The sequence below is a fragment of the Xenopus laevis genome, chromosome 1L (genome assembly GCF_017654675.1).
Source record: "Xenopus laevis strain J_2021 chromosome 1L, Xenopus_laevis_v10.1, whole genome shotgun sequence".
In the NCBI taxonomy this organism is placed as follows: Eukaryota; Metazoa; Chordata; class Amphibia; order Anura; family Pipidae; genus Xenopus; species Xenopus laevis.
In genome coordinates, this window is record NC_054371.1 from 134,306,358 (window position 1) to 134,324,547 (window position 18,190).

At 36.7% G+C, this 18,190-nt stretch overlaps 1 protein-coding gene across 2 annotated transcripts in view; it reads left to right on the forward strand.

The window, feature by feature from the left end:
- frem1.L (FRAS1 related extracellular matrix 1 L homeolog) overlaps nt 1-13,638 on the forward strand; it is a 76,432-nt gene extending 62,794 nt beyond the window's left edge. For both annotated transcript variants that reach the window (XM_018257768.2, XM_018257772.2), the window contains 8 exons: nt 5,392-5,541; nt 5,934-6,136; nt 7,867-7,914; nt 9,473-9,652; nt 11,330-11,455; nt 11,859-11,974; nt 12,531-12,616; nt 13,253-13,638. In XM_018257768.2, coding sequence (XP_018113257.1) covers nt 5,392-5,541; nt 5,934-6,136; nt 7,867-7,914; nt 9,473-9,652; nt 11,330-11,455; nt 11,859-11,974; nt 12,531-12,616; nt 13,253-13,452 — 1,109 coding nt within the window. In that variant the 3' untranslated portion in view covers nt 13,453-13,638. The remainder of the gene's footprint in view (nt 1-5,391; nt 5,542-5,933; nt 6,137-7,866; nt 7,915-9,472; nt 9,653-11,329; nt 11,456-11,858; nt 11,975-12,530; nt 12,617-13,252) is intronic.
- The last annotated feature ends 4,552 nt before the right edge of the window (nt 13,639-18,190 follow it).

Genomic DNA, 18,190 nt, shown 5'->3' on the forward strand with positions numbered 1-18,190 from the left:
AGACTGTGATCTGCTTTAAAGGTATAGACTGTTTCAGAAAACATGGGTAAATTATAAGCCATGTACATTTGCATACATATTCATGCTTTCCATATTCAGTATACTAAAAAAAAAAAGATGAAATATATTATCAGTGGCGTACCTTCAATGTGTTGGTCCCCCAAGCAAAATATGTTCATAATATGTTTGGGGGGAGGCAGTGTACACTGGATAAACTATATACTGTATGCTTTGATTAAAACTGAATTTGTTGACATTAATTAGACTTGTTGCCTTCCCTGACTATTGCCTCTTTTCTGACTTGCCTATTATCCAGTCCTGATTTCTGACTTCCACCCAAAAGGACATGTCTCCCTCACACTTCCATTTAACTAAATGGAAATCAATGATGAGGTGGAGTAGCCATGTTTAGATTACTGCTGTAAGTAGCTGAGATCATAACACCATACAGGACATTTATGAAGACCCTGGACAGCGTCTTTCTGGCGTCAGTTTGCACTATGCTCCTCGATCCAGATGAAAATCTAGAGTGGGGAGCAGGCCAGCCCTTTCCTTGCCACATGCCATAGGGCCTAAAAATATTGCACTATATTTGTTTTATTTTGGACCACAGAGACCTGCAGGAATCTGTGCAAAACACATGTTAGATTGCACCCTTGTGTTCACACGGTGTCCCCTGGAGTCTTTGGCAGTAGAATGCTGAAAAGAGAAACTGAGCTTCTTTGTCAGACAGCTAGACAAGTCCACTCCCTGAAGAAAGAAAAAAAATGCAGCTTTTGATATCATACTGTGCATAGCCCTATATTGGCTTCCAGATAAACTACTGACCCTGACATTCAAAGGAACTCACAATGCCAACGTATATCGAACTTATCTCCAAGTACTCACCGACTGCTCAGTATGCTCTTCCAACAATCTATTCCTCAGCACCTCTTGACATAAACACATGCATGGCTCCTGCACCACTCTGGAATTCGCTTCCATATTATGCCAATCGCTTTGTCTTTTTACAATCTCTTCCTTATATATGTATATTGAATGTACAGTATACACACTTCTGTATGCTTAGCTACAGAACGTTGGCACTTTCTAAACTATTAATAATAATAAGTTCAAAAATGTATTTTGAGTTTAAAGTTTGAGTCCTTGAACTTATTATAATTTATAAAATGCCAACAGATACTGCAGCTAAGCAGATAAACTGTATGAATGGCACTTTGGCTGGAGCCAGTGTGACTTTGATAATATTGATTCACTTTGTACTCAGCAGAAATGCCATTACGTCTCACACCTGCACTAAGACACTTATCTCTCAAATAATATTCTCTGGAGGCGATGAAGACCATGTTATTACCCTGACAATGTTCTACAATTTAACAGACATATGGTTGGTAACAAGAAAACTGTATAGGCCATAGCCCTACTTAGAAGGAAGATTGCAGGCTCAGTAACATAATTGCAGTGCTGGTGCTCTGTGTGATATAAAAGACGTGTACAAAGCATTCTGTTACTACTCATACTGGAAAGAACAGATAAGTATAGTTAAGAAACATCAGATAACAAGCCTGCAGCAAGGATCATAGGAGCGACAACCTTGTGCCAAATGTTTAATCGTATAGGAAGTGCTTGTCAAACATTGGCTGAGAGAGTGCCAGTCTTACATCAGCTTGAATTTACTATGTGCCAATATGACGGCTGGGGAGCTAGAGTATTTTTTATCTCTGCCATCATAAAGAAAATAGAATATTCTGTTAGATATATACAGTAAGTCATATAGCTGTGAACATTTCTGATTTCTATTTCAAGGTTATGTTTAAGCTTGCCTTAAAAGAATATTATAGCTAAAGTCTATGTTTCTCTTGTATTAAAATGAATACCTTACATACAGTATATGCTATATTTCAGCATTTCGAGATCAGCATAACTTTTTTTCATTTCTTGCTGTCTAGCAATGTGGACTTGCCCCCCTACAGATGCATTATCAGTACAGCATCATATAAGCACTGACTGATGAGTGGTGGATCATTCTGGATCCCCAGACTGAAGAAGCAGATGCTGTTGTTTTATAGTACAGGCATACAGCCAGGAATCAGAATGGCTGCAAGGACTCACCATGTTATGAAATGCATTCAGTATATTCTGAATCAGTATATTCAGTATCTTTCGGTCAAGATCTGGATCTTTGAACTTGATAACTCCATGGCATGTGATCTCCCTTGCTGTCCACACATCATATGAAATAAAAGACACTAAGGAGGGTTATGTAATAAATGGCTTCACATTTGCTACTTGTCTAGCAACCTATAACTGGTCAGCTGTCTGAAAACAAACATCTGATATTTTTTTATTACAGTTTCCCAAATGTTTGCCCATGTGCAGTGATCCTTAATCACCATTAAAATGAATGCTTTTAAACAGGTGACCAATAGATGCTACATGCTTATTAGTTGTTATGCGTTGCTGCACTAGAGCAAACTTAATGGGGCTCATTTATCAACACTGGGGAAATTTGCCCATGTACAGTTACCTATAGCAACCAATCAGCGATTAGCTTTTTGAAGAGTCCCGATCGATATCTGGCCGAAAGTCGGCCAGCTGTTGATCTGGGATGGTAAAAAAACGTGTCGTATCGCGCACACATCTGTTTGTTGATGTGGTCCCGTGATCCGACTGCCCTATGGCCTCCATTCTGATCCGATCATTGGGCCCTAGGGCCCACGATTGGATCAGCCCGATATTGCCCACCTCAATGTGGGCATATCGGGGAGAGATCTGTTTGTTTGGTGACATCATGGTTAAATAATTTTTTAGTAGACTTTACGTATGGACCAAACTATGGAAAGGCTCGGTCCTTGAAAACCTCACTTGGATAACAAGTCCCATACCTGTATTTGTAAAGTGTTGTGTCTTTCACTGTAAATCAGTAATCTTTGGCCAGTGCTTGTTTTTCCTTAAACCCCTGACAGAAGTTCAATTGGAGGAGCAATGACCCTTAAAAAATGACCACTGTAAGGACAACTGTCTGGCTGTGTTCTGCACCATGTGTGAATGCAGACAGCACTTTATTCATAAGGGGTGTACATGTCTCTGTGCAGAAAGCACCACTAATTATTTTATGTTCAGGGCACAAAATGCAACAAACATGGCAGATTGGTCAAATTTTTCACTTTGCTCCCTGCGGTGATAAATAACCCTTATCATCTTGTCCTTTCCATCTCTTCTAATCTCTAAAACATGTACTGAGAACTATAAATTTTAGAATATTCTGTTATGAATTGTCTTTAGATTATTGCTTGCAAACCATAACTGTCTAAAAGCCCTAGAGCTTTTGAAGGACATGAATGCAGGAAAGATAAAAGATCAGTATATGTGATGCCAAAGGATGAGAGACATCTTGATTTCATAAGAACTCAGCCTCTTTGCTTTAGTAAATCTAAATTAGTTTAAAACGGTAAACAATCTTGACCAGTTATTATTAGTAGGCCTCTGTCTGTGAAATATAATAGTGGCTCAGGCTTATTTCTGACATTAGACATATTTATTGACATAATTGAATCATTCAGACAGTAAATACATATCTATAACTGCATTTAAGTAACATATAATAATGTAAAGTATCCTGTATATCATAGCCATATACACAGCGTATGCATCTGTCTTCATACCAAGTACTTGTCGGTAAAGAAAATAAAGTCATGAATAGTAACAATTAAGTGCAAGAAACTCAATTTAAAACTTAAAACGTTGGAGATGTTGTGGGCCCCAAGTGTTGTAAAGTTTATTTTCTATGGGATTAACACATGAGGTGGGTGGATTAGACTAAGGATTGTACTAGAAGTTTTGTACCAATATTGTGTTGCTAAAATACAGTCCCAGTTATCCTATATCAGTAGATTTTCAAGCTTTAGAATAAGCAAACTATGTACCTACAGAAATATTATAAAAATAAGAGCATACCAGTTTTTATACATAAGACATGAAATTAATAAATTTTTCTGATTATTAGTTGATTAATAATCAGAAAATGCAGACTGCACTGGGTCCTGTGTTGTCATGTAATCTAATGTGGATTTTATAGTTTTTGTATTGTTTAATATAAACTTTCTCCAAATCTGCAGAACCAGTTGCGGCAGCAAAATAATCCTCCAAATAGAATCCCAGTTTATCTTTTTAAATCTGGCTCCATGATCTTTGTCCCTGCAGTTGGAGTTGGAAACAGTAAAGGGGAAGTAAAGGCAAAAATAAAAACCAATACAAATCTCTACACAGTCGTCGACTGCTCTACAGGGAAACAAACAAAGCTTGCTCACCCTGCTGTTCATAAGTATGATTGTTTCCCTGCAGAGCAGTTAGGGACCATCTGACAATTCCTATCCACAGCAGTAAATGAAGAGAGAATTTCACCGCATACAGTCGGGTTTCTTATAAATATGGTACACATATTTTAATTAAAGTATTTTGTAGATAGGTTTCTTTTTCATTAAAGAAAGTAAAAATTGGATTTTATGTTTTTGCCTTTACATGCCCTTTAATTTAGAAATCTGACATGGGGCTAGACATATTGTCAGTTTCCCCCAGTCATGTGACTTGTGCTCTGCTAGCTTCAGTCACTCTTTTCTGCTGTACTGCAAGTTGGAGTTGGATATTACCCCCTCCCTTTCCCACCCAGCAGCCTAACAACAGAACAATGGGAAGGTAACCAGACAGCAGCTTCCTAACACAAGATAACAGCTGCCTGGTAGATCTAAAAACACTCAAAAGTAAAATCCAGGTCCCACTGAGACACATGAGTAGGAGAAACAACAACCTGTCAGAAAGCAGTTCCATCCTAAAGTCCTGGCTCTTTCTGAAAGTACATGGCCAGGCAAAATTACTTGAAATGGCTGCCTCCATGCCAATATTACAACTACAAAAAATACACTTGTTGGTACAAAAATTACATTTTATATTGTAGAGTGAATTATTTGCAGTGCAAACAGTGTCATTTAGAAATAAAAAATACATCAAGACAGAATCCCTTTAACTCCTCCTTCCTACCTGCCCTGCAGGGTCCATAAGCAATCACTTTACTCCCCACACTTGGGACCTCCTAAATATAGCTCTTATTTCCCAGTATATATTTGTCAATGGCATAAGGCATTTCAATTCGCATGTAACCCTATGGTTTCCCTTTACATTACAGTAGAGTTAAACAACACTGTCCAGTGATCTTTTGTAGACGTGTTCTGTGACTTGAGAGAACAGCAGGAGGGCAATCAGATTTCTGCAGGCACAATAGCATCCATCAGCACTTCCAGTCTAATATCAGACATGCTAATTAATATATTTCTCTATCACCAGGTTGTTTGAAATAGTAATTAAAAGAGTAATTGAAATGTTTACTTGTTGTAGGAGTGTCAACCAAGACTTGGAATATAGTAATTATCCAGGATGGATTAGAAGAAGATGACGAGGTCTTTGAAGTAGTTCTGAGTTCTCCCGTGAATGCTGTTCTTGGCACTAAGACAAAAGCTGTAGTGAAAATTGTGGACCCCAGAGGAGGTATGCTTTTTGATCTCCATCTTAAAGTCTGGATCATCCTTATCTGAAATAAAACTCTTTCAACAAATAAATACCACCGGTGGTGTGTATTGGAGTTATTCAAAACTGCTATAATGTTACATTTTGAATTGCATTTATTATCACTATATTGGCTTATTTTAAAGATGTCACAGTCCTGTAAGAAACTGGTTATCAATATGAGTGTTTTTACCCAACATTTATTGGAAAAAGTATTTTATAAGTTAAGTTTGTATGCTGTTTGCAGATTTATAATAAAAACTGATTGAGTGGATACACACAGTATAAGTACAGGTTCTGTACTAATGCCCCTGAAGTTATTAGGATAAATAGAAATTACAGTAATAGCAACATGTTATTCTTTTATATTTTAGGTGGCTGTAGTTCCTCCAAAGTCAGCAAGATGAAAACAACTGGAACTGGCTTACTAAACTGTACTGTAACACCTTTGCGCAAACCTTGTCCTGTTTTTAGTTTTAAAGAGACTGCAGATAAGGTCAGGGAAGATGTACAAGAAGACGTTCAAGCATTACAAAATCCAAGGAAGAGACTGAGGCTCACAGGGAACAGAAAAACTGTAAGAATTCTGCATACATGAATGCTTTAGAAGTAGGATAAGAAAGGCTATATATAACTTGCCCTGTAGGCATGTCTGGATATACTTTTTGGATGTGTGCTTTGTGAATATGAGCTGAAAGTGCTCAGTTGAACACTTGCAAATTATTATATTTTTGGGGGCATGTTTAAAGATATTATTATATTAAGAACAAAAAAGTCTAAAGTTTGCCTCTGGTCTAGTAACCCGTAGCAAGAAATCAGCCAATAGCATTTATTGGCTTGGTGTTTGAAAACACACATCTATTTGGCTGCCATAGACTACTTGACTTGTTAAAACTTTACAACATGTATTCCATTACACCATTAAGGTTTTTATGCTCCCGTTGCCCATGATATGCGCTCAAGCAAAGATTGCTGCAAGGCTAGTACATTACGTATGCAGCAGCCACAAACTTACATGCTTAGCTTTGTTCTATGCTCAGCCTTTTGCTCTGCTGGCTGTAAAGCAGGGATCCCCAACCTTTTGAACCCGTGAGCAACATTCAGAAGTAAAAGGAGTTGGAGAGCAACTCAAGCATGAAAAATGTTCTTGGGGTGCCAAATAAGTGCTGCGATTGGCCATTTGGTAGCCCCTATGAGGATTGTCAACCTACATTAAGGTTCTATTTGGCAGTATATCTGTTTTTTTTAAAGGAGAAGGAAAGCTACGGAGGCATTTTATTACCAATAGATTAGCTGCAATAATGCAAGCTAGAATGCTATATTTATTCTGTAGAATGTTTTACCATACCTGAGTAAAAAGCTCTAGAAGATCTCTGTTTGTTTAGGATAGGAGCTGCAGTATTAACATGGTTTGACATCACTTCCTGCCTGAGTCTCTCCCTGCTCTGGGCTCAGATTACAGCAGAGAAGGGAGGGGGGGGGGAAAGAGGAGCAAACTGAGCATGCTCTTGCCCAGGGCAATGAGGTTTAAGCTGAAGGCAGGAATTCTGATACAGAAGCCCATGTGTACACAATAGAAGGAAAGAAATGCAGTGTTTCTTTTGACAGGGGAGCAGCATTACTTTGGGGGTTTACTGGTATATTTAGATGGACCTTTCTGATAAGGCTTACTTAGTTTTAACCTTTCCTTCTCCTATAAAACCAAAACTTGACTCAAAGCCTGGAATTCAAAAATAAGCACCTGCTTTGAGGCCACTGGGAGCAACATCCAAAGGGTTGGTGAGCAACATGCTGCTCATGAGCAACTGGTTGGGGATCACTGCTTTAAAGGGATGGAGCAACTTCCCCTTCATAACACTGTTATGCTGTCAAATCCTCCCGTGATTATATCAGCCAGGGTCAACATCTATTTTTTATTCTTTTGAGTCCTGTAAATGTGTAATATTTGGGACACCCAAGGACAAAACGAGTAGTGCTAAATATAAACTATAAGGGTTCTAGCAATAACCACTATTACAAGTCAAGGAAAGTTTTTCCCATTTTCTTCCATTCCTTCCTTGCTTCTCTTTCCCAGTTATCTTTTGTGTAGGCTTAGACTTGTGAATGTGTATACATATATTTTCCTATTTTGTTATATTGTGCAAGTCTAATGCTATCTGTGGAAAATAAAAGTGTAATAATGGTGAGGCAGTTCAACAGAAAGATTACAAGGTCAGCATACAACCCTATGAATTAGCCTTAAGGTGGCCATAGACACACAACATCTAGCTCAACTATACCTGTGTTTCTTTTTCCTGCATTTACCAGATTAAACCATCATCCGTATTTAGGAATGAAACAGACATCATTTATCAAGTAAGAATACTTTTCTTTTTCGCCTTCATCGTACACATAAATAATAAATCACTTTTATTAATGTTTAAATGAATGTTATACAGATACACAGATAAAGCAGTAGCTAATTCCATAAAAAAAGCACTTAGACTAATTAATGCAACATCTGCTGTTTCCTGTGAGAAACCAATGTTATTAAGGAATCTTATTTACCTTTGTACAGAACAGGAAACGGCTCCCATCTCCCAGGGCAATGTTGCTGTACATCAGACGGGGTTTAACAAAGAAATCATAAATAAACCAGTGGAAAAGACCATTCATATTTCCAGTTCTACAGACTGGAACAGCATGCACTTCAGCTATTGTTTACACTGGGGCCAATTTTACAAGGTGTAAAATCTCCTTATTACAATTATAAGAGACATTATCCTATATTACAGCTTTTCAACACAGCTGTTTAGTTGAACACTACTGTGGTGACGTTGAAAATGATTGGAAACAATACTTTTTCCTATCACATGCCTATAGCTACACCATAGTAAGCAGAAATTATTTAAACTTGGGGGGCAGACAAAACATTGCATTTAAGTAATTTTGCCCGAGAGAAATCACTTGACATTTGGCTAAAATAACGAAAGCTCCATAAATAAGAGTTCCGCTCTGCTTGGTCTAAGCTGAAGATAATGGCAAAAAATCTTGCCATTTTGGGGGAAATTAAATTCTGCTAGACAAAGTAAACTGTAATGAATGAAATATGCTTAACAAATTATTCACCTGGATAAATCAGTTACTACCTACATATTCAAGACTAAAGGTGGCCATACACGGGCCGATAAAAGCTGCCGACAGACCAAGTCGGCAGCTTATTGGCCCGTGTATGGGGGCCCCCGACGGGCTTCCCCGATCGAGATCTGGCCGAAAGTCGGCCAGATCTCGATCGGATGGGGTTAAAAATCCCGTCGGATCGCGGCCGCATCTGTTCGTTGATGCGGTCCCGCGATCCGACCGCCCGTTTGGCGAACGCTAGGATTCGATCGTTGGGCCCTAGGGCCCACGATCGGATCAGCCCGATATTGCCCACCTCAAGGTGGGCATATCGGAGGGAGATCCGCTCGTTTGGCGACATCGCCAAACGAGCGGATCTATCCGTGTATGGCCACCTTAACTTAGGTTTTAAGTTCAACTTGGGTTGTATTCAGCACTATGTTTTATTATTATAAAATACTGTAACGTAATAGTCACTGGTTATCCTGCTACAGGCAGAACATGTATTTCAGTTTTATGATATAGTTTTACTAACCATCAGAAAAGCTGTAAAACTGTGAACTGTGTGTTTTAGGATTTGTATTAAGGCTATTTACTGTTTTATGATGCAGTATTCAGCTACAGAATTTATTAGTATTTACCCAATGAGAAGGGGAAAGGCAACAAATGTAATCACTTTATCATTGATACATTTGTAGACATATTTCACTGCCAGGGGATAGCTCCTATTATACAGCTCAGTGAGTCGGTCTATATGAAATAACATGTGCTCCAGTTGAAATATTTTATGTGCTTATCAATCCATATTCCACAGTATCATGGGATTGTGTCTCTCAGAGTGGAAGAAGATCTCCCAGTATTCAATGAAACAAAGAAAACCAAAGTACTAGTAAAGAACCGTGGTCAGAGGAAGATACATGCTCCCTCCCAAAAGCCTGACATTCTTCAGTTAGGCAGAACCATGTTGGATTCTCATGTGACAACTAGTGGACAGGTAAATAGTTATTTTGATGTTTTCCTGAAAACATGTCTAGGTGATGGGATCTGTGTACTATGTTAGTTAAGAGAGGAAACACCTTGATTAATATTTCAATTCAGATTGATATCTTTTTAAGTATCTTAAGAGTAAAATTACCATTTTGCTAGGCTCTTTTAAAGGGAAAGTTCATCTTTTGATACCTTTATTGAGTTCACAAAGCTACTTTTTTAAAAATTCTAATTGAACAAGATGTGCTGTTTTCAGTTTTGGATTTTGTTGATCTTGGGTTAGGCAGAATCCTACAAACAATGCTGGGATTCAGCTGTATTCTGAAGAAAATTCTGGGTTTGGTTTATTCTAAATTGTGCTGCTTTTTAACCCACCATTTATAAATCCTATAAATATCACATTGTAATTATTGTTATTTTCTATAAAAATGCTTTATGTTATATTAATGCTATAAACCTGCTATGCCAGACAACTCAATCCCATTGTGATTTCAATCCAGGGGGCTGGTTTACAAAGATACTGTAGGTGCTAAATTTCACTAGTATATTTACCCACAGCAACCAGTTAATTTAAGACACTTCCTTACTGTTGGGTGTTTAATTAGATAACTAAATGAGTTATTTTTATTAAATGGATGTTGATGGTATATTAAAAAAAAAAAACTTTTTTTATCCACGGGGCAAAAATATTTTGGCAGCCCACTTTCATCCATCCATAAAACAACTAGACTTCCTAAGTGAATCAGTCCTGGAGGTTTGCTAGCCCTGAACTATTGCTGCTAGATGTTTTCTAGATGTTGTGGCTAGCATTAGAGTAGAGATGCTCATCAAAAACGGTATTATGTCCAATTCACTGGACACAAGTCTATTGATTCTATTAACGCAAACTACTTTGGGAACCCTGGAATTGCCATCATGCTCAAGGTTGGTTTCAGCTTCAGGGCTTCCCAGTGTCATTATGTGCACTTCTCTAAGATTCATGATTAGAGGCAGAATGGACACATTGGTGCTCAGTACAACTATTCGAAAGCAGCGTGTTTGGAGCAATCAATTGCATCAGTACGCACACAAGTTTGCATTTAACTTGAGGTTGTAAATCTGGGTTTCTTAATGTTATTTTAAAAATGTGTGGTCCATGTTTCTAAATCATAATGGGTGCTATCTAACAGAAAGGCCTATCCAATGGACAGGCAAAAATTTCAGTTTCAAATGTTGGATGCAACTGTTTTTCCACTCAAACAAGACTCCGATTAGTCTTGTTAAAGTCACATTCAATAACACAGTGTGAATTGCCAGAGACATTTGTTGTTTGTTTAAATATGATCCAAATCTTGTGGTGTAAATGATGCATAGGCAGGTCGAGCCACAACATATTTATAATATATATTATATTTAAGAAAATGTTAAATGAGATTGCTAATGGCTAACATTCACTTCCTTGAATTAATAAGATATAATTATATCATTACTATTGCTGCTAGAAGTAGTTTTACATCACTATCATATGCAAATGTTCTTTACTGTAATTATATGAGTTTAGAGTTTTACTATTAGAAACATCTGGCACAAAAGAGCAGAATATAATGAACTTGTTTATGTCATTATAATGAAGCAATATTGTAATATCATTTTAAGAAACATTTTTACAGCAATTAATATGTCCACAAATAACATTTATTTTTAGGATAACACAATATCGTTTCCTAAGCGATGCACACCAAGTCTAAAAGGACTCTTGCATTTTGAGGACACATTACAGAGATTGTTCCAGTGTGATGGCATATCATGGAATCCATGGATCTCTGCTAAGGTTCTCTTTGACCTCGTCCTACATAAACCCTTAGTTAAAGAATTTCATTATCTTGAATTTACTGAATGTGGATATAACCTTGGGTCATAAAAGGGATTGTAAGAACTGTTTGCAGATGTTAGTGTTACTGATGATGTGTCAGAGGGAAGGAAAATGGCCACTGGGTGAGATCTGATATTTGTTTTAGGAAAATGTGATGGCACTGGCAAATGGAGGGGGTATATGCAGTACAAATTATGTGGCTTGGGTGGGGAAGATATGCTCAACTTATATACATGGTAGGAAAATGTAGTCTTTACATGTCCTTTAAAATGCAATCTATGGGAGATGGCCTTCCTGTAATTCTGAGGTTTTTGGATAATGGGTTTCCTGCTCAGAGTGATGTCAATATTTTATATTGCAGGATACTAAAGCAGCAAAGTGCCCATTTGGCTGGACTTACCATGATGGCTACTGCTATATACTGATCAGTGATCAAAAGGCCACTTGGATTACAGCAGCCAGAGCATGCAGAGAACAGTAAGTATGGTAGTTGGTAAAGTTTTTATAACTATGTTTATTTTGCAGATATTTGTATGTCTATTGTCTCCTCTAATGCTTCTTAGGGCTCATTTACTGACAGTAGCCCAGCATGCATAAAATAGGTAGATGTTGCCTGGCAGGGCCTGTGGGTGCAGGACCTCAAACGCTTATATTAGAGTAAAAGGACCTTAAGTTTGTATTCATATTGGTGTATTCTGGTACGGTGATGCATACAGTTCCAGAAACAACTGTGAATTTTATTAGGAGCAATAATAAAATGTTGTTGTTGTGTCTGTGTGTGTGCCACTTTGTTACATGGAAGGCCCCAGCAGCTATTTATAACTTTTTCATCATCTGCTGTTTTTTTAAGGGCTATTGCAATTAGCAGCTTTACATAGGTATTTTTTCTAAAAGAAATAGATCTACCCGTTTGCTGTGCTTTCCGAAGACATATTAAAATATTACATTTTAGGTCTTACTGGTAAAGGCAGTTATATTTCCCCAGCAGAGTCTACAACGATATGTTCAACTGTGTTCTTTTGCTTTGATATAGGCATTATGGTACTCTGGTAGATGTATTCAGCAAGCAACAAATGGAATGGCTTTGGAATTTCAGTGGCAGAAAATCCTTTTGGATAGGTACGTTTTAATGTTCCTACTGAAACTGTTTAAATCTATTAATGGAATAATGCACAAGTATTAGAAAAGGTAGAGGGAGCCATCTACCAATATCAGTGCACAAATGCAACAGCACAGAATCCCCATTAGTCATGGAAAGTAGAAATAACCATCAGACTGGTAACTATACAAATGCAATTTAGTGTCTGTATAAATAACGATTTCTGCAATCATCAAAATAAGTCTTGTCTTTAAGGGGAAATTTACATGGTTTAAAATTAATGTTAGGTTCATACAGTGCACGTACATTAGTGCCTAGACAATTTTCCCAAAACAAATGTGGAGATTTATTTAAACAAATCAATTACTCTTTATCCTCAATCAGAACATCCTCATAATTACTGTTTTTAAATATTGCAAAATTTGGCATACTCTATGATTTATTACTTACACAAAGGATTTTTCCATTTATTACATTTCACCACAATATTGTCATGTTCCCAAGTTGTAATGAAGAAAAAGGAAAATAAAAGACTACTTTATAATAATTAAATGGATGCCTAATAGATGCTTTTAATATTGGTTGGTTGCAACAATGCATGTTTAAGCAATGCTCCTATTACTCTTGCGTTTAAAATGCCTTCATTTTTTCTAAAGGCCTCAACGATAGAGTTCATAATGGAAAGTGGGAGTGGAGCAAAGGGGAAATGGTCACCTTCACCAACTGGAAAAAAGGCCCTCCTCAATCTTCACACAAAGGGAAGAATTGTGTTTTGGCACAAAAGAGAGGCAAATGGCAGGCCAAAAACTGCAAAAAAGGCAAAGGCCAATACTATATATGTTCAAAAAAGTTGTAACACTTCATCTCTGCTTTGTAAATTCCATTAAGCTATTTATTTTATGGATATATTCCAAGAGAATGAGTTAAAGGGATATCATCAACAAATGTGTAAGAATGGTAATATATTTCTTTTTAAATGGGACCTGTCACCTGAGAAAAATATTCCAAATTCCTAAGCAAAATAAACTTTAATTACACTATATAAATTATTTGGATCTTGTTTCTTTCAGTCTGGAAATTTATAATTATAGCAAGCAGGCAGGAGCCATTTTGTGGACACTGTTATTAAGGCAAGTCTTGTATCATCTCAAAATCTTGTTTGTGCACCAGAATGGGGGACCTGATGTCCATCCCCATGCCCTGCCTACACAATTAAATGGTTAAGAGGCAGGGGGAATGTGGGGAGAGTAGTGATATCTCGGAAGTGCTGAATGAAAAGTCTAAGCATAGCCTAAGGCATAGAGGAGGGGCAGACAATATTTGATTGACAGCTGAGATTTTTAAATGATCTTACAACTGTTATGAATGCTTTAATAAAAAATAGAAATTGGATTTCATGTTTAATTTGAAAAGGACTTTTATTATACAGCTTTTTGTGTCTGGGTGACAGGTCCACTTTAATATAATGCAGACTAGCACAGTCACCTCTTTATTACTGAAGAGGGCCAAAATGGACCACAGAGACCTGCTGTTTTTTTTGCAAAGTACAAAAAAAACGCCAGATTTCAGCCTGTTTTTTACATTTTGCACACTGCATGGTGTGTTGTAATTGAGGCCTCAATGCTCTGCTATAACAGTATCTAGAAACCTTGTCATGTTGGGTCTGCTGTTTTATAGAGACCAGGAAATAGCAATCAGAAAAGTATACCATTATAACATTATTTGTATTCCAAAGAAAGTTAAGGTCCTTGTTTCAATGTTTTAGATTTCTTTTTCTTTAAATGAACAGAGCATTGTGAATAAACTTGCTTAGTCTGAGTAGACATTTGATCTCAAACACATAGAATTGTATAGACGAGTTGCTAGTCTTTGCATTGACTCATTTATGATATGCCTAGCTGCTTTTTTTTTGCAAGCCTTGTGGTTCCTCCCTTTAGTATTAAATTTATACAAGCGGAAGTCCAGTCACTGACATATTTATCACAGATGTGGGACTTTACTTTATTAAATTGGGTGGAATATTTATAACCCTGCAAGGTGTTGGTTATAACTCTCACCTTCTTGGCACTCTGTATCTATAAAGCCTGATGCTCGGATTCAGCTGGGATTAAAACAGTGTTTTCAATTTCCTTTAAAACTCTCCAAGAACATGGAAAATTAGACATTAAAAACATGAAACCGTGTTCCTCACTATAATATGTATTTATAACAGTAAAAAGAACATTTAGGGGGTTATTTATCAAAGGTCCAGTTTGTACGTTTTTTTATACGTCAAATAAACTTACAACTCGAACATTTTCTAATTAATGAAAAAACTTGAATGGAAAAAACTCGAATCAGTGAATTTGGGTTGAAAAACCCAAATACTCGTATTTATCAAGTTTTCCCCAGAAAAAAAACGGAATTGTTCAAATTAATTGAGTTTTCGAGTGAAGTCCACTGAAAAAACCCGAATATCATAAAGGTACAAACATCTTCAAATGGTTCAAGGGACCTCTGCCATTGACTTCTGCATGACCTCAACAGGTTTTAGCTGGAGTATTTTTGAATTCAAGCTATTTCTAGCTTCAAAAAAAATGTATATTTTTTTAAACAGAAAAATCTGAGTCTTGACTGAAAATTACCCTTTAAAAACTCAAATTTTACGGGAAAACACAACTCAACCTTTGATAAATTTGCCCCTTAATCATAATTTCCTTCAAACGTGTTCTATTTTACTAATATATTTAAACAAGCACTGTTCTTTAAGTAATGTATCATCAAATTATTTCTGTTAGTAATTGTTGAATTGAAGTTATAGTTGCCATAACTGCAATCAGAATATTTTAATATTGATGAAATAATTTGTGTACACAATATCTCAAGGAACTAACATTTTATTGTACCAAAGATTATATTAAAACAAATATAAAGCACAAAATGTGATTTATTTATTTTGTTTTTCATCTTTCTATGCGGTCTTGCCTGGAAATTAATTTTATTGAGGCAACTGTATCTAGGCAGTTTCTACAATTCATTGGTAACATATAAATGTGGCTAACTGTCTAATTGGTGCTGCACCACAGTACAGGTACCAGAGTTTATGTTCATCAAGATCAGACATTAATAATGATTTTTCCATTTCTAGAGACCTTATCAATTTACAGCCCTTTAGGGTAAACTTCTGCAACTGATCAGATATTTGGCAGTTGCAGATAAGAATTGCAGAATGCTGTTATTGGTCTGGGTCGTGGGTCTCAAAGCAGAACCTCTCCCTACCCTCAGATGACCAGCTTTATGATGATGTTGGTTGTGGCCATTTTGGCTTGTTCAGCTGGTAGGGTTGCAGATTAAGCAGTACCAGCCAATTCCATTTACCCCTATACTCCAGTATATCCACTTGTTCTTCCAATCCTATTGTTTGCCTTTTGCCTTCACCAATAATGAAATATGTTTGATCTGGGAAAGACTGTTGCATTTAGTCATGTCATACTGTTCCAGTGACAGTATTCAGTAAAAGTCATTTTTTTAAATATGAAAGCTCAGCAGAGACTGCTCAACATTTTTGAAGTAAACAATAGTTAATGCGTCATATTGCTCGGAAATTATTGATGTTTTAAAACATAAAATATAGTGCCAATTTCAAGCTAAGTACACAGTAGTACTGTATTTCTTTTCAAACTTTCCAAAGTTATGTGCCAAAGACATAGCTGTTTGCATGCCATTATTTAGCTTCTTTTCAGCTGTCAGTGAGAGATATTCTTGTAATGTCAAGCAAAGCTGGCAATGATATACCTTGTTTATATCAGCATGATATCGGAACATGCATAAATATTACTGTTCTTTTATGCAAACTGCTGTAGGAAAGGCCATAGCGACTGTTGGAGAACCATGGAAGGAAGGTCGTACTGTGCAATACAAGTGAGGGTGTCCTTTTCTTCATATTGTGATGCCCAGTGTTATAGTGTATTTCAAAAGATTACTATTATTAAATATGTAAAGACAGCTCACTTGCTATGTTTAGAATAAATTTTCATGTAGGGATGCGTTGGATCTAGGATATGGCCAAATACCAGCACTTTTTTTCAAGATTTCAACTTGCTCAAATCATATTTTTGTTCATAGATAATACAGTTTTTGCAGTTTTCCTGATATGCAAATTAGGGTTCCTATCTATTATTATTATGTTCAGTATTGGCACATTAATAACAGTATGGATTTAATCCATCTCTTATCTCTTGTGATTCAGTGCACTCAAATTATTTTTTATTGGTGTGCTTCGCAATGTTATTTCCAATATTTATGTAACTTGAAATCATAAATAGTATACTTACAGGTATGCCAATTATGGCCATAAAGTATATACAAACCATGATTGCATTAGTTCTAAATTAAAGTTGTTTTCTATAAAATTGATGTTAACAATATTTTGGTTTTAACATTTAAGGAGTCATTTCTAAAGCAGTACAGGTATGGGATCTTTTATCTGCAAACCTGTTATTCAGAAAGCTCCAAATTATGGAAAGGCCCTCGACCCACAGACTCCATTTTATCCAAAATGTTCAAATTAAATTCCTTTTTCTCTGTAATAATAAAACAGTAGCTTGTATTTGATCCAAACTAAGATATAATGCTTCCTTATTGGAAGCAAAACCAGCCCTTTGGGTTTATTTTATATCTACATGATTTTCTTGTAGACTTAAGGTATGAAGATCCAAATTATGCAAAGATTATTTATCTAGAAAACCCCAGGTCCCGAGCATTCTGGATAGCCCAGAGACTCTACTGGGTGGAAAAATATTTTGCACATGAAAAAAATGTTATTGCCCATAGACTTCAATGTGAAAGCGAAATGGGTCAGATTCGCCCATCACTTTACAGACCCCTATATGTGTCACTTTACATATATATATCACTTTACAGACCCTATAAAGGTCACCTTACAGACCCCTATATGTGACATCGAGCCTGCTGAAATACACTGAGCATCTGAGACGTTTCTAGAAGTATCATCATTTTATGGTAAAGGCTATGAGCAAACTTCGGAGTCCTGTTAAAGGAGAACTAAAGTTTAACTAAAGAAGTAGGCTAGAAATGTTGTACATTTGTTTTTGGGCTTCTGTATCAGCCCAAGGCAACCACATCTCTTTACCAGGGAAGATCTGTGTCTCCAAAGAAGCCCCAGTAGCTCCCCATCTTCTTTTCTGTTGATTCACTGCACATGCTCTGTGCTGCAATCAGTTACTGAGCTTAGGGACCCACTTACAATATACAGTACACATAGAATATATATGTCACAATATAAGGCTGATTAGTAATTAGTACAGATAATTACTACATGGCAGCACAGATATCAGTGCAACAAACATCAGAATTTGATTTGCCCTGTAGCATCAGCTTATATTACAGACCAGCCTCATTTTATGCTTCAAAATCTGGGTCAACCCAGAAGTTTAGCTTCTCAACAGCTCCTCAGAGCCCATTGAGCATGTGAGTGTCACAGACACTTTCCAAGATGGTGACCCCCTGTAACAAGTTTGAAGTTCTGGATCATTGCTGCTATTGACAAGCTGAAACTTTAGGCTGGTGCAATAAGTTCAGTATATAAAATATGA